The following is a 14,563-nucleotide window of genomic DNA, read 5'->3' on the forward strand; positions in this document are numbered from 1 at the left end:
AATTTGGCATTTTTCTAATTTTTCTATGAATTTCTATGAATTTTGAAAGTTCACTGAAAAAGGGTTTGAAAGGTTATGAAAACTTTGCAATAAGGACCTTGGAAAGAAATTAGTTAAAGCAATTGGGCCCTTGGCGCCATGGAAGGGGACAGTGAGGAAGGGGATCGCCAGATTTCGGTGAAGGGGTTGCTAGCGGCGAGAAGAAAGGCACTAGGGAGCGAGAGGAGGTCACGGCGCACCTATTGGTGTACTTGGATAGGGTTCGGGATGCCCGGAGATGGCTCGTCGGTGAAGGACAGTGGTGCGGCGGCGGAGATGAACTGTGACGGCGGTGCTCCGATGATGGATTGGCCGGGAGGAGAGGCTGGTGAGCTGCGCTGGCGCAGGGTGAAGCTGTTGGGGTGTTTGGAAAGGTTGGGGAAGCACTGGAGCGGCGGATCCACGGGGAGCAGAAGCTCGCCGGAGAAGAAAGAGAGGCGGCGGAGATGTGCCGGCGAGGATGGCTCGGCTGGGCTATTTATAGGACAGGATTGGAAGGGGATGAGAACGAGGAGAAGTTCCAGAAGGAGATAGGCTCGTTAGGGAGGCGAAATCAGCGGTGGGCAAGGCAATCCACGGCGGCCGGCGGTCTGGCGGGGCGCGGTGGCGTGGCGCGAGTGTAGATGGCCAGCAAGGGTGGGGTAAAAGGCGGCGGGGACTTGTTTGCGACACGTGGGGGCGGAAGGTGGTTTGGGGAAGCGAAGCTGAGGGCGGTGCTGTGGATTTGAACTCGCCAGAGTTGGGAGACCCGGCGGCGGGTGCTCTAGGCAGCGTGGCGTGCATGCGGGAGTGCAGCAGAGATGAGGAAAAGACGGCGGAGCATTCCTACGTGGCGCGTGGAGTTGGCGTGGGGCAGCCAGCGGGCGGGGAAAACCGGCGGCGACGGCAAGGATCAACGGCGGGGCGGCACTTTGTTTCAGCAGAGAGGAGAGGAAGAAGATGAATAGGAAGGGTGGTTTTGATATTTTCCAAAATTCCAGGGGTTAAAATGAAAAGTAAAATTTCCCGTTGATCTAGGGCTCAAATGAAAAAGTGTTCAATATGAAAGATGTGTAACATTTTAACATCTACAACTTTCCTGTTGTGCAAATTTTTACTAGATCAAAGGATTTGAAATTATTTTAAAATCCACCAAATCTTTTAAAATGCAAAAGAACACACTTAAGTTTTAAAATTGCAAGGGTAGCCTTAAGCATAAATACATCTTTTTATGAGGGTAAAAGTGAAAAAATGTGCATTTTAACCCCTCATAAATTTTGAAATTTTGCCTTTTGAAAATTTATTTTGTAAAAAGGTCTTTGCATTTTTCCAAAAATACCCTCGCTCTAGAAATCATGGTTTAAAATTTTAAAACAACACAAAAATTTTATTTTTAACCCCTAAAACCTAGATTGTCACACGTTGCCGGGGACAGCATGTGAACAAAGTTATTGTGCTGATATTAACTTAGGCTTTGTACTCAGGATATAGTCTTTACTCTTTCAGGCTAATGTCACTTTATGTCTTCTTTTATTTTTGATTTGAAAGAAGACAGGGGTAGTGTATGACTGGTTTGTCCCTACCGAAAAACTACACAGACAATCCAGAGAGGCTCGTGAGAAGGGCACGACCTCGCGTCATTCTTCCTCTCGCCATCCTAATGGCACAGGAACCCATTCAGGAAGCACCACTTGTTCCTAAGGCTATGGCTGGAAAGACTCTCGGCGAGTTCTCCGTCCCCTCCACCTAATGTGGCCACTGGCCCCCAACATCAACGTCGGGGACGTGAACTTCGAGCTCAAATCAAGCCTCATTAACATGGTGTAGGCTAGCCCATTCTGTGGCAAGCCAAATGAGGACGCAAATGCTCATTTGCAGATTTTTCTGGAGCTCTGCGACACCGTTGTCATACGAGGTGTCACTGCCGATGCAATCAAGCTTCGTCTGTTTCCCTTTTCCCTCCTAGGGAAGGCAAAATAGTGGTTTTACAAGGAAAAGGACATCGACACCTGGGCCAAATGCTCCAAGGCGTTCCTCGCTAAATTCTTTCTGCTAGGCAAAACAAATGCCCTGCACAGAAGAATTTCAAGTTTCCAGCAGATGGGGATGGAATCCATCCCAGAAGCTTGGGAAAGGCTGCAGGAATACATCCTGGCCTGTCCTGTCCTCACCACGGCATGGATGAGTGGCTCGTCCTTCAAATCTTCTACAACGGGCTCACAATGACATCTCGAGCCAACATGGATGCCTCTGTTGAAGGAGCCTTTCTCGACCTGACCATAGCCAAAGCAAAAGAATTGGTCGATAAGATGGTCTCCAATTAGGGGTGGAGCGATGAACAACTCCAACCCTGCACAAAGGGCATGCATACCATCAAGGAGACGGATATGATTGCCGCTAAGCAGGAACTCCTAATTAAGGGGGTAAGCACCCAGCCTGGGTAGGTGCACCTAGTGGTCACGACGATCGAAGGTGATCGGGATCTCCGACCAGCGAAGTGGCTCAACCGGATGCCTGAACACCAAGTTGACATCGCGGTTATGCAGCTTGGTGCTGCGCCGGTAGGATGGAGTACTGGAGCCTTCAAAGATGATGTTGACCACCCGTTCTTCCTCCTAAATGGTACCGAGTGATCTGTTGCCTTGCTCGTTGTCGTCGCCTCGCCTGGGCGAGCGGTTTCTGGGGCCGCGGCCACGGGAGCTTCTGGAGCTACCCGGCCTATCGCGGTTGTCTAGCCTTGGACGCTTGGGCTCCTCTGGGGCGACGCTGTTGGAGAGGGCGCAGCACTCGCGCGCCGTGTGGTTGGCGTCCTTGTGCCAGGGGCACTTGGTGTCGAGGAGCCGGTCGAGTTCCTCCTGGTCGAGGGAAGTGCACTGCTGGGGCCGGTCGGCGACGGCAACGGTGTTGTCGGGGCCGCGCTTGCACTCACGGGCCTTAGGCGACTCGGCACAGTCGCGATTCTTGCGGTGTCATGGAGTACGATCGCCTCCTGGACGTGCCGGGTCATCATCCCTTTGACGAGGACGATCAACGGGGTCGCGTGGGTCCTTGTGGCGGCGGTGTGCACGCTCGGCGTCCTCTATGTCGGCATGCTTGTTGACGATGGCCATCATGTCAGAGACGGTCTTGGGGTTGCAAGGACTCGGAGGGACGCTGCATGACGCTGCCCATATCCCATTTGGTTTTGGGTCCCGGGTAGGCTGCCTGATAGTACTGGATGAAGGCAGTGCAGAGGTCCTGCCAGCAGTTGATCGAGCCGGCAGGAAGGGATTCGAGCCAGTTCTGTGCTTGGCGGCTCATCATCACTAGAAAGTAAGCCGCCATGATGTCGTTGTTGCTGTTCGCAGCTAGGACAATGATGGCGTAGGTGTGCAGCCATGTCTTGGGGTTGGACTCGCCATCGAATTTCTCAATGCCGACCGGCTTGAAGATCGCGGGCCACTGGATGGCTCGCAACCTATCAGAGAAGGCGGAGAAGCCGTCGAGGTCGTCTGTTGGTTTGTAGTCGTTGCCGTGGGGTCGACAATCATGGTTGCTGCGACGTCGACAGTGTTCCTCGTCATAACGGCGACGTCGCTCCCGCTCAGCGTCATCTCGCTCACAATGACGGTTGTCGATGCGAGGTCCAAGATCGCGGCGGTCGAGGCAATCACGGAGATCCCGCTGGTCAACCTCCTCGTCACGGCGATGGGGGCATACCGAGCGGTTGGACCTCGATTGCGCTCGGTAGTTGGAGTACTCCCTCCTCAGGCCCTGGGCCTGGGTTGCTGCAATATGGAGATGAGCACGAGCTTTTTTGATTTCGAGAGTTTGAGGAAGACCTTCGAATACCTGAAGAATGGCGGCCATGTTGGCAGTTGGTGTGGCAAAGACTTGGTGTCCGTCGTAGTCAAGGACGAACTCATTTTCGAGGTTATTGGGCCTCGATGGAGATGGACACCTCCATCCAACCCGGGGGTTGCGGCGCTTGGCGTTTTCGAGATCATCCTCGGCTCGCTAGATGACCTCCTTGTTGGCCCGACGATCGGCGCAAAGGGCATTGCAGTGAAGACGCTGCGCCCGCTATTGGTCGTCCTCGCCGGTGAAGGGACTCGGAGTCCAGCGAGATGACGGAGATTTGGCACCGGCCATCGGGGTTGCTGCAGTTCGGCGGTAGGGTGAAGACAGCGACCTGGTATTCAGCCTCAGGGGATGAGGTTGAATCAGATCGGATCCGCTCCGAGTCGGACTGATCCAACTCGGTGATGCGCAGGTTGCCCATGCGTACTCGGACCTGATCTGAGTACACCGCAGAGTTGTTGCGGAGCCTGTGTGGCACGATGGCCGAGTCGCCTGGACGACCCAGCACGCTTTCGCTGAGTTGTATGCACTTGGCAATGGATCTGTTAACGTGATCTATTCCTGAGATTAGATCGGTATTGGAGATAACAGGTGGACGCGTTGCCATGGGGCGAACGATCGGAGGATCGTTGATGTCGAGTTCAAAAACTCGACGAACGATGGAGCTCTGCGCTGTTAGATCAGATATGACATTGGTGGAGTTGCCGCTCTCGGTGCTCGAGGGGCTGGTGGGTGGGTTCCGGGGAACCGTAGTTTCTGGGAAACTACCGAAGGTGAAGGAGAATCCGGCGGTGGCCTCCATCTGGATGCTGACGTTGGCGGAGAAGAAGACACCGGATCTTGATGCCATCTAACTCGCTGTAAGGACTCCTGAGAAATCTCCCCTACTTGGCGCACCAATTGTCGGATTGCTTATCCGGCAAGTCTACTAGGGGTATGCCCGGCGGTAGATTTGTAGGTGAAGGGGGGATTCCGGAGCCAAGAGTCAAATGGTTGCGAGATGACGCTAGGGTTTAGACAGGTTCAGGGTGCTCGGGAGCGTAATACCCTACGTCTTGTGTTGTGTGTATTATATGAGCTTGACGATGAGAGATGAATTGATGCAGATGCATTCTATGGGTCTCCTCACGGCACCTTTATAGGCCAAGTGCCATGGGTTACAAGTAAGGGAGGATATATACTCGGGTTGTTACATGGAATTAGGTTGGTGGAGATCCCTAGATATCCAGAATCCATATCTGCACCTTGATCCTGATCCTCAGAGGAACCTTCCAACGTCCAGCCGAGTGCCTGTCCGCCGGGTAGTCGTGCAGAGTAGTCCTGGCCGAGTAGGTACCCAGTCAGGAGATAACTAGTCGGCTGGGTGGTACCCGGATGTACCTCCGTCAGCAACCATCTAGCTCTTGGTTCCGGAATCCCCGCTTGACCTACAAATCTACCGCCGGGCATACCCCTGGTGGACTTGCCAGATGAGCAATCCGACAGTTGGCGCGCCAGGTAGGGGAGATTTCTCAAGAGTCCTTGCAGCGAGTTCGATGGCATCAAGATCTGGCGTCTTCTTCTCCGCCAACGCTGGATTCTCCTTCACCTTGTTAGTTTCCCGAAAACTACGGTTCCCCGGAACCCACCCACCAGCACCTCGACATCAACGATCCTCCAATTGTTCACCCCAGGGCAACGCTGTTGACGGCTGTTATGTCCTAAAATCAGCCGTCAACTCCTGCAGCTTTTAATGATCAATAATCATCAAACTTAGTTATAGGGCTTATGACTAATTGAATTCCATGAGTTTTGGTGAATTATCATTTGCAGGCACCCACATCTGTAAAACGAGGAAAACACAAGTGAACACAGAAGAAATGCACAGAATATCTTGCAGCTGTATTTCACTTACAAGAAGGGCCCACAAACTAGATGAAATGGGCACGACAAGCAAGATGCACCCAAGGATCAAGACCAAGGCCCACCTATTAGCTGACCAGAGGAAGGCAGGCCCAGGGGAGCACCACTTGGGCTCAGCCGACCCCCTAGTGGGCCAAATCAGGCCTATCTTTCTCCAGCAGTCTCCCACGGCTCCCCTACAACTATCCCGGACGTGTATAGTACCACCTCGCGAGTCTAACCGCGGATCCACCTTTGGAGAGGCCACATAAGGAAGAGGAGAGCACTCCATTCAACACACCACACAAGAGATGTAGAGCTCCATTGCAAAGGCGTGTCGCTGCCTAGGCTAGTGCTTAGAGTAGCAGGAGGGTGAGGAGTAGTTCGGAGGGGCGTCGGCATGTCGGCGCTCTTCTCCAACTTGTACCTCTACGGATGCTGGCTTCCTCTTGTATGAGTAAGTTAGTATTTATGATTCTTGTATTGCATAGTACTTTCGTATGGGTGAGATAAGTTCTCTTACTCGCGGGTTCATCGCTTCGTATTTATACGGAGTGCTATCATTTGCTGCGGGATATCAAATGTAGTTAGACTGCAGTAGTAATCAGTAGCATAGGCGTGGTGTCTAGGCTAAGGGTTACCTTCGTTTGCCTTATATCCCACGGTCTGTGAGGTAGGCCGCAGGTGGTGACAGCACTGTTAGTCCTTAGTAGCCCTCCACGTTCGGATATAGCGTAGAGCCGTTGGCCGGAGTCTCCTGGCCATTTTAGGGGTAAGCCGGTGCCCGAAGCGAGTCTTACCCGAGAGATCGACCTTTAACTCATCTTTAGGGCTACCGCAGGAATCCTTTCCAGCATTGCCACCTAATATTGGTGTGTCCTTGGACCGACTGAGTTAGGAGTTAGTGCACACACGTTCCCTATGGATACGATACCGTTGAATACTCACGGGTGAAAGCTATGATGGTATCCGTGCGCTTGCGGATCTAATTCGCATCGCTAAAATACCCAACATGCTTTCTGGCGCCGTTGCCGGGGAACGGTTGCTGTTCTAACTTCGAACCTAGTTGGTCCTCGTATATTTTTCAAAAACAAAAAAAATATTTTCTCTTTCTTTAGCTCTACCTTCACCCCTGCTACCCATTCTATCCTCGTATCTTTTTGCTTTTCTTATCTCTACCTCTACCTCGACTACCCTTGGAAGGTTATCCTCGTACACACCTTCCATCCCTTTGGGGTGAGTATTTAGAGCTATCCTCTCTGGACTTAGTTCCTCATCCGGCTGCAAGATTCACCCTCACGCCTTACCGATCGAATTGAGTGAAATAAATTCACATTCATATCCTCGATTATCGATCGATGCCAATCAAATCAAGTGAATCAATGTTCATTTCTTAATCCTTAATTTTGATTGATGCCCAATCGAAGTTATGTTCACCCTTCCTATCAAATGAACTTCTATTGGAAGCTTAGGATGGATTGCTTTGCTACCACGTTCATCTTTGATGAAATTTGAGGCTTTCCACCTAAGTAGGGGATGAGTTGAAAGAAATTCATTTCCCTCATGACCCAAACTCGGAATTGTTCATTTGGCCCACAGAGTTACACATCCTCTTTCACTATGAGGCCATGAACATTCCTGAGTTTCTCTATCCGGAGATCAAGCCACTCACTCCATGAGCATGAAGTTTCATCACAAAGATCATGCTCATCCTTGACATCTCCGTGGTCTTTTGTGCCAAGTCGCTGCGAGTCTTACGATCATCTGAGGGTTAACGCTCTTTTGGATGGTTGTATTTGGTTTTTCTTATCATAATATCTATGCAGGGCTCGATGTTGTATTTGTGCACTAACCTTGCAGCTTGAATAACGATAAATCCATAAATGGTGGTGAAGTTGGGAACCTCATCAACATTAACAGCTGCAGGATGAATCCCCATGGTCGAGCTTGGGACCATAAACCAAGCACTACCGGGAGGTAGCCCGGATTATCTTCACAAAAATAAATAAAATAAAATCAGGTGCTTCAAGCACTTCTCACTTTTATTTGAATAAAGTTTAGACTCCCCGGTGTTCAAAATTGGTAGGGTCCTTTTTGTTTCCACCTTTGTTTTTCTTTTGAATAAAAATAGGTACAAGAATAAGTGTGGGGGAGATCTCTCAAAATCATCAAATGCAAACTCGTTTGAGATCTCTCTCCCAACATGTTGCACAACATCGATAGTCCAGCACGCTGTTGATAAGGGCAATTCCCTCTTCTTCCTCAACAAACGATGGTTTGTTCAACACTACCCTCAAACTCCCTATTTCTTGAGTTTAAACAAATTGCATGCTGATCACTAAAATTAAACTCAATGAACCTATGCCAATTCGCCTTGTGCACTCCATGCGCTTCCATGAATAAACTTGCATACTCTTTATTCCTTGCATTCTTTCAAGTTCTTGTGAACATATATCCTCATAGGGACCCCATGCTATCTAAGTAATTGACTAATGTGATATGAATGGATGAATGGAACCATGCTCTTCCTTGCAAAGTACTTGGGATTTCTTTTCAAAAAAAAATTCATCAACAGCTTGTCTCCTCAAAATAATGAAATCCTACCAAAGCCAAAGTTAGATGTTCATGCTCAAACCTTCATATGCAGTTTGACTTTGCTTTGAGTTTTGTCAAATTCTTTGACACTTGTTAGAGACTTGTCATATTCTCATGTTCAAGATCATGTACACGTCCACTCACAGATAGCAAGCATTTCCATCCACTCACAAAATAAAACTCCATGATATATCATGACTCTTTCTCTCTAAAGTGACCATCAAGGATGTGGACTATGCAAAAAGAAATAAAAGATGCATACCCAAAGAAGGTATGCCACATGCTCAAAAGGCATGTTAGAAAAAAAAGATAAAAAAAAAGAAAAGAAAGATGCATACCCAAAGAAGGTATGCCACATGCCCACAAGGCATGTCAAAAAGAAAAAAAGAGAAAGATAGTCCACATCCATGGAAAATAAAGAAGAGAGATGGATCATGCAAAGGAGTTCATCCACCCTCAAAAAAAAATCCCACACACTTGCACATCTTGATCAGAGTGTATGACTCGTTTCTGGTTGGATTCATGTTTTTGACTTAGCAATATAAGCAAAGCAAACATGCCTCTTTACTCCTACCCTAAGCACCACATAAGCCTAATTAGATGATAGGAGAAAAGAAGGCAACAACTTTGCCTTGGTGAGGATCTGATACAAAAAAGAGTAATTTGAGAGGTTAATTTGAGGAGCAAGACTATTCTATTGTTTCAAAATATAAAACCCAAGTTTCTAATGAAGAAGAGCTAGGGACCTGAAGTCTGCATTGTTCCATTCTTCAATTACCTAAGAAAGTATGGTAGCCACTTCAAAGTTCATAAGACTGGAGGAAGCTTGGAATAACTTGTATGCAGGTTACATCCACGGAGTGGCATCCAACTTAGTCCTTTCTCCTTCACTCGAGGACGAGCAAAGGCTAAGTGTGGGGGTGTTGTTGACGGCTATTAAGTCCTAAAATCAGCTGTCAACTCCTGCAGCTTTTCAAGATCAATAATCACCAAACTTAGTTATAGGGATTATGACTAATCGAATTCCACGAGTTTTGGTGAATTATCATTTGCAGGCACCCACATCTGTAAAATGAGGAAAACACAAGTGAACACAGAAGAAATGCACAGAATATCTTGCAGCTGTGTTTCACTTACAAGAAGGGCCCACAAACTAGACGAAATGGGCACGACAAGCAAGATGCACCCAAGGATCAAGACCAGGGCCCAACTATTAGCTGACCAGAGGAAGGCATGCCCAGGGGAGCGCCATTTGTGCTCAGCCGACCTAATGGGTCGTCCGACCCCCTAGTGGGCCAAAGCAGGCCCATCTATCTCCAGCAGTCTCCCACGGCTCCCCTACATCTATCCCGGACGTGTATAGTACCACCTCGCGAGTCTAACCGCGGATCCACCTTTGGAGAGGCCACATAAGGAAGAGGAGAGCACTCCATTCAACACACCACACAAGAGATGTAGAGCTCCATTGCAAAGGCGTGGCGCTGCCTAGTCTAGTGCTTAGATTAGCAGGAGGGTGAGGAGTAGTTCGGAGGGGCGCCGGCCTGTCCGCGCTCTTCTCCAACTTGTACCTCTACGGATGCTGGCTTCCTCTGGTATGAGCAAGTTAGTATTTATGATTCTTGTATTGCATAGTACTTTCGTATAGGTGAGATAAGTTATCGTACTCGCGGGTTTGTCACTCCATATTTATACGGAGTGCTGTAGTTTGCTGCGGGATATCAGACGTAGTTAGACTACAGTAGTAATCAGTAGCATAGGGCGTGGTGTCTAGGCTAAGGGTTACCTTCGTTTGCCTTATATCCCACGGTCTGTGAGGTAGGCCGTAGGTGGTGACAGCACTGTTAGTCCTTAGTAGCCCTCCACGTTCGGATATAGCGTAGAGCTGTTGGCCGGAGTCTCCTGACCATTTCAGGGGTAAGCCGGTGCCCGAAGCGAGTCTTACCCGAGAGATCGACCTTTAACTCATCTTTAGGGCTACCGCAAGAATCCTTTCTAGCCGTGCCACCTAATCTTGGTGTGTCCTTGGACCGACTGAGTTAGGAGTTAGTGCACACACGTTCCCTGTGGATACGATACCCTTGAATACTCACGAGTGAAAGCTACGATGGTATCCACGCGCTTGCGGATCTAATTCGCATCTCTAAAATACCCAACAAATGCCTCGCCCTGTCATCTCAAACACCGATCTATTCTCTGGAATAGATCGTGTTACCAGATCCATCGCCGAGTACATCCAACTCGGCGAGAGCATGCTGGGTCGTCCAGGTGACTCGGCATCCGCACTCTACGGACTTCGCAACAACTCGGAGGTGTACTCGGATCAGGTTCGAGTACGCATGGGTAACTTGCACATCACCGAGTTGGATCATTGCAACTCGGAATAGATCCGATCTGATTCGCCCTCACATCCTGAGGCCGAATATTAGGTCGCTGTCTTCACCCTCCCACCCAACCGCAACAGCCCTGTCGGCCGGCACTAGATCTCGGTCATCTTGCTAGACTCCGAGACCTTCAACGGCGAGGATGACCAACAGTGGGCAGATCACCTTAACCGCAATGACCTTCGTGTCGGTCGCTGGGCTAATGAGGAGTTCATCCGCTAGGGCGAAGAAGATCTCGAGAACTACGAGCATTGCAACCCCCGGGTTGGACGAAGGCATGGATCTCCACCAAGGCCCAGGAACCTCGAGAACGAGTTCGTCTAGGACTACGACGGCCATGAAGTATTTGCCGTGCCATCCGCAAACATGGCCGCCGTGTTCCAGGTATTCGAGGGCCTTCCTCAAACTCCTGAGATTGCAAAAGCCCGTGCTCGTCTCCACATTGCAGTAGCCCAGACTTAGGGCTTGAGGAAGGAGTGCTCCAACTACTGGGCGCAGTCAAGCTCCAACTGCTCGGTATGCCCCCATCGCCGCGACGAGGAGGTCGACCAGCTGGATCTTCGCAACTGCCTCAACCGCCGCGATCTTCGACCTCGCATCAACAACCATCATCGCTAGCAGGACGACGCCGAGCGGGAGCGACATCGCCGATTTGACGAGGAGCTCAGCGCACCCGGCGCCAACCGCAACAACCACGATCATCAACCTCGCGGCAATGACCACAACCCAACGGACGACCACGATGGCTTCTCCGCCTTCTCCAACAGGTTGCGAGCCATCCAGTGGCCCGCGACCTTCAAGCCGGTCAGCATCAAGAAATTTGATGGCTAATCTGACCCTAAGACGTGGCTGCGAACCTACTCCATCGCCGTCCGAGCTGTCAGCGGCAATAACGACATTATGGCGGTGTACTTCCCGGTGATGATGAGCCGTCAGGCACTCAACTAGCTTGAATCCCTTCCTGCTGGCAGGATCTCTGCGCTGCCTTCGTTCAGTACTACCAGGCAGCCTACCCGGGTCCCAAAACTAGATGGGATCTGGGCAGCGTTATGCAGCTTCTCTTCGAGTCCCTACATGACTACATCAAAAGGTACTTTGCTAACTGTAACACCATTACGGAGGTTGATGACAGGGATGTGATCTACCACTTCCACCAAAGCCTCCATAGCATCGAACTATGGAGGAAGATGTTCGAGAGCAACCCCAAGACCATCTCCGACAAGATGGCCGTTGTCAATAAGCATGCCGACATGGAGGACGCCGAGCGTGCACACCGTTGCCACAAGGACCGTCGCGACCCCGTCGATCGTCCTTGCCAAAGGGACGACGACTTGGCGTGTCCAGGCTGTGATCGTCCTCCACGACACAGCATGAACCATGACCTCGTCGAGTCGTCCAAGGCCCGCGAGCGCAAGCATGGCCCTGACAACACTGTCGCCGTCGCCGATCGGCCCTAGCAGCGCACCTCCCTCAACCAGAAGGAGCTTGATAGGATTCTCGACGCCAAGTGCCCTTGGCACAAGGACGCCAACCACACGGCGCGCGAGTGCCGCGCCCTCTCCAACAGCATCACCCCAGAGGAGCCCAAGCGACCCAGGCTTGACGACCGCGATAGGCCGGGTAGCTCCAGAAGCTCCCATGGCCGCAGCCGTAGAAACCACTCGCCCAGGCAAGACGATGACAATGAGCAAGGCAACATATCACCCGGCACCTTCCTGGAGGAAGAACGGGCGGTCGACATCATCTTCAGAGGCTCCAGCGCGCCGTCCTGCCGGCGCAGCATCAAGCTGCACAACTGCGACGCCAACTCGGTGTTCAGGCACCCAGTTGAGCCCCTCCTCTAGTCGGAGATCTCGATCACCTTCGACCGATGCGACCACTGGGTACAACTACCCAGGTCGGGTGCTTACTCTCTCGTGGTGAACTCGGTGATCCGCCATATCCGTCTGGCCAGGGTGCTCATCGATGGCGGTAGCGCCCTCGACATCATCTTCGCCAAGACCCTGGAAGACATGGGCTTCGACATGACCAAGCTGGTCCCCTCGGACCAGGCCTTCTACGGCATCATCCCGGGTGCTAGCTCGACTCCGGTTGGCAAGGTCACCCTCCCGGTCACCTTCGGCACCCGGGATAACTACAGAACCGAGTCCATCATCTTCGAGAGGTGGCGCCATTCGAGACCTTCTACCACGCCATACTCGGGAGACCAGCTCTCGCAAAAGTTCATGGCGATCCCAAACCACATGTATCTTCTCCTAAAGATGCCGGCTCCGAACGAAGTCCTCTCCATCCACGGCGACATCCAAACGTCTCACTCCTGTGAGACGGAGAACATCAACACCTCCGAAGCCATGGAGAGGAGCAACAACCAGGCCCTAGTCACCTAGGCGGCAAAGGACCTCGCGAAGGATCAGCTTCGGATACCTTCTAACGACTTGGCATCAAAGTCCCAGCTGCACCCTGATAGCCAGACAAAGGCAATCGTCCTCAGGCACGACTACCCCGACAAGACCGCCTTGATCGGGGCCGAGCTCAGTTCCGCATAGGAACTCGCACTCACCTCTTTCCTCTGTGCCAACTGGGACATCTTCGCATGAAAGCCCTCTGACATGCCAGGCTTACTGACGGAAGAGGCTGAGCACTCCTTGGATCTCAACGAGAAGGCACGGCCCGTCAAGCAACGGCTGCGTCGCTTTGCTCAAGATCGGAAGGAGGCTATTAGGGTAGAGGTAACCTGGCTCCTAGCCACTGGTTTTATCCGAGAAGTCACACATCTAGAATGGTTGGCAAACCCAGTCCTTATAAAAAAGAAAAATGGTGAATGGAGAATGTGTGTCGACTATATAGATCTCAACAAACACTGCCCTAAAGATCCCTTCCCTCTCCCACATATCGACCAGGTGGTTGACTCAACAGCCGGGTGCGTACTTCTCTCTTTTCTCAACTGCTACTCAGGATACCACCATATCGCCCTGAAGAAGTTAGATCAAGAGAAGACCTCCTTCATCATGCCCTTCGGGGCGTACTACTACAACACCATGATGTTCAGCCTCAAGAACGTAGGTGCTACATATCAGAAGGCCGTCCAGAAATGCCTCTAGGGGCAGATCGGGCGCAACGCCAAGGCCTACGTAGATGATGTCGTCATCAAAACAAGGTCCAATGATCAGTTCATTGCCAACCTCCAAGAAAAATCTGAAAATCTCAGGAGATTCAAATGGAAGCTAAGCCCCATCAAGTGCGTGTTTGGCGTCCTGTCCGGGAAGCTACTCGGCTTCATCGTATGCAGCCGGGGCATCAAAGCCAACCCGACCAAGATCAATGCTATCAGGTTCATGAAGCCACCCAGGTGCAAGAAGGATCTGATGAAGCTTATAGGGTGCACGGTGGCCTTGAGCCAGTTCATCAGCCGGCTCGACGACAAAGGCCTGCCCTTCTTCAAACTTCTCAGAAAGACGGACAAGTTCGAGTGGAACGAGGAAGCTGCGGTAGCCTTTCAGCAGCTTAAAGACTTCCTCACAACTCCACCCATCCTCACAGCTCCAGAAGACGGGGAGACGCTACTCTTCTACATCGCGGCAACCACACACGTGGTCAGCACCGCCCTGGTCGTCGAACGAGACGAGCCAGACCACGTCTACAAGGTACAATGACCCGTCTACTTCATCAGTGAGGTACTCGGTGAGTCCAAGCTGCGCTACCCCTAGGTGCAAAAACTCCTTTACGCGATACTCATCACATCAAGGAAGATGCGCCACTACTTCCAGGCACACAACGTCAAGGTGGTCTCCTCCTTTCCACTTGGCGATATACTTCACAACAGAGACGCCAATGGCCGGGTCGTCAAG

The 14,563-nt window shown here is 51.1% G+C and overlaps 1 protein-coding gene across 1 annotated transcript; it reads left to right on the top strand.

Annotated features, from left to right (window-relative positions):
* The first annotated feature begins 12,727 nt into the window (after window positions 1–12,727).
* LOC120653978 lies at window positions 12,728–13,102 on the top strand. The gene has a single exon (XM_039931623.1). It carries the CDS (start codon window positions 12,728–12,730, stop codon window positions 13,100–13,102), a length of 375 nt encoding a protein of 124 aa, XP_039787557.1.
* The last annotated feature ends 1,461 nt before the right edge of the window (window positions 13,103–14,563 follow it).

Source organism: Panicum virgatum, chromosome 1K, assembly GCF_016808335.1.
Source record: "Panicum virgatum strain AP13 chromosome 1K, P.virgatum_v5, whole genome shotgun sequence".
Taxonomy (NCBI): domain Eukaryota; kingdom Viridiplantae; phylum Streptophyta; class Magnoliopsida; order Poales; family Poaceae; genus Panicum; species Panicum virgatum.

Bases quoted from the DNA above. Each gene is read 5' to 3' on its own strand.
- LOC120653978 (XM_039931623.1), top strand. From the start codon at position 12,728: ATGGGCTTCGACATGACCAAGCTGGTCCCCTCGGACCAGGCCTTCTAC.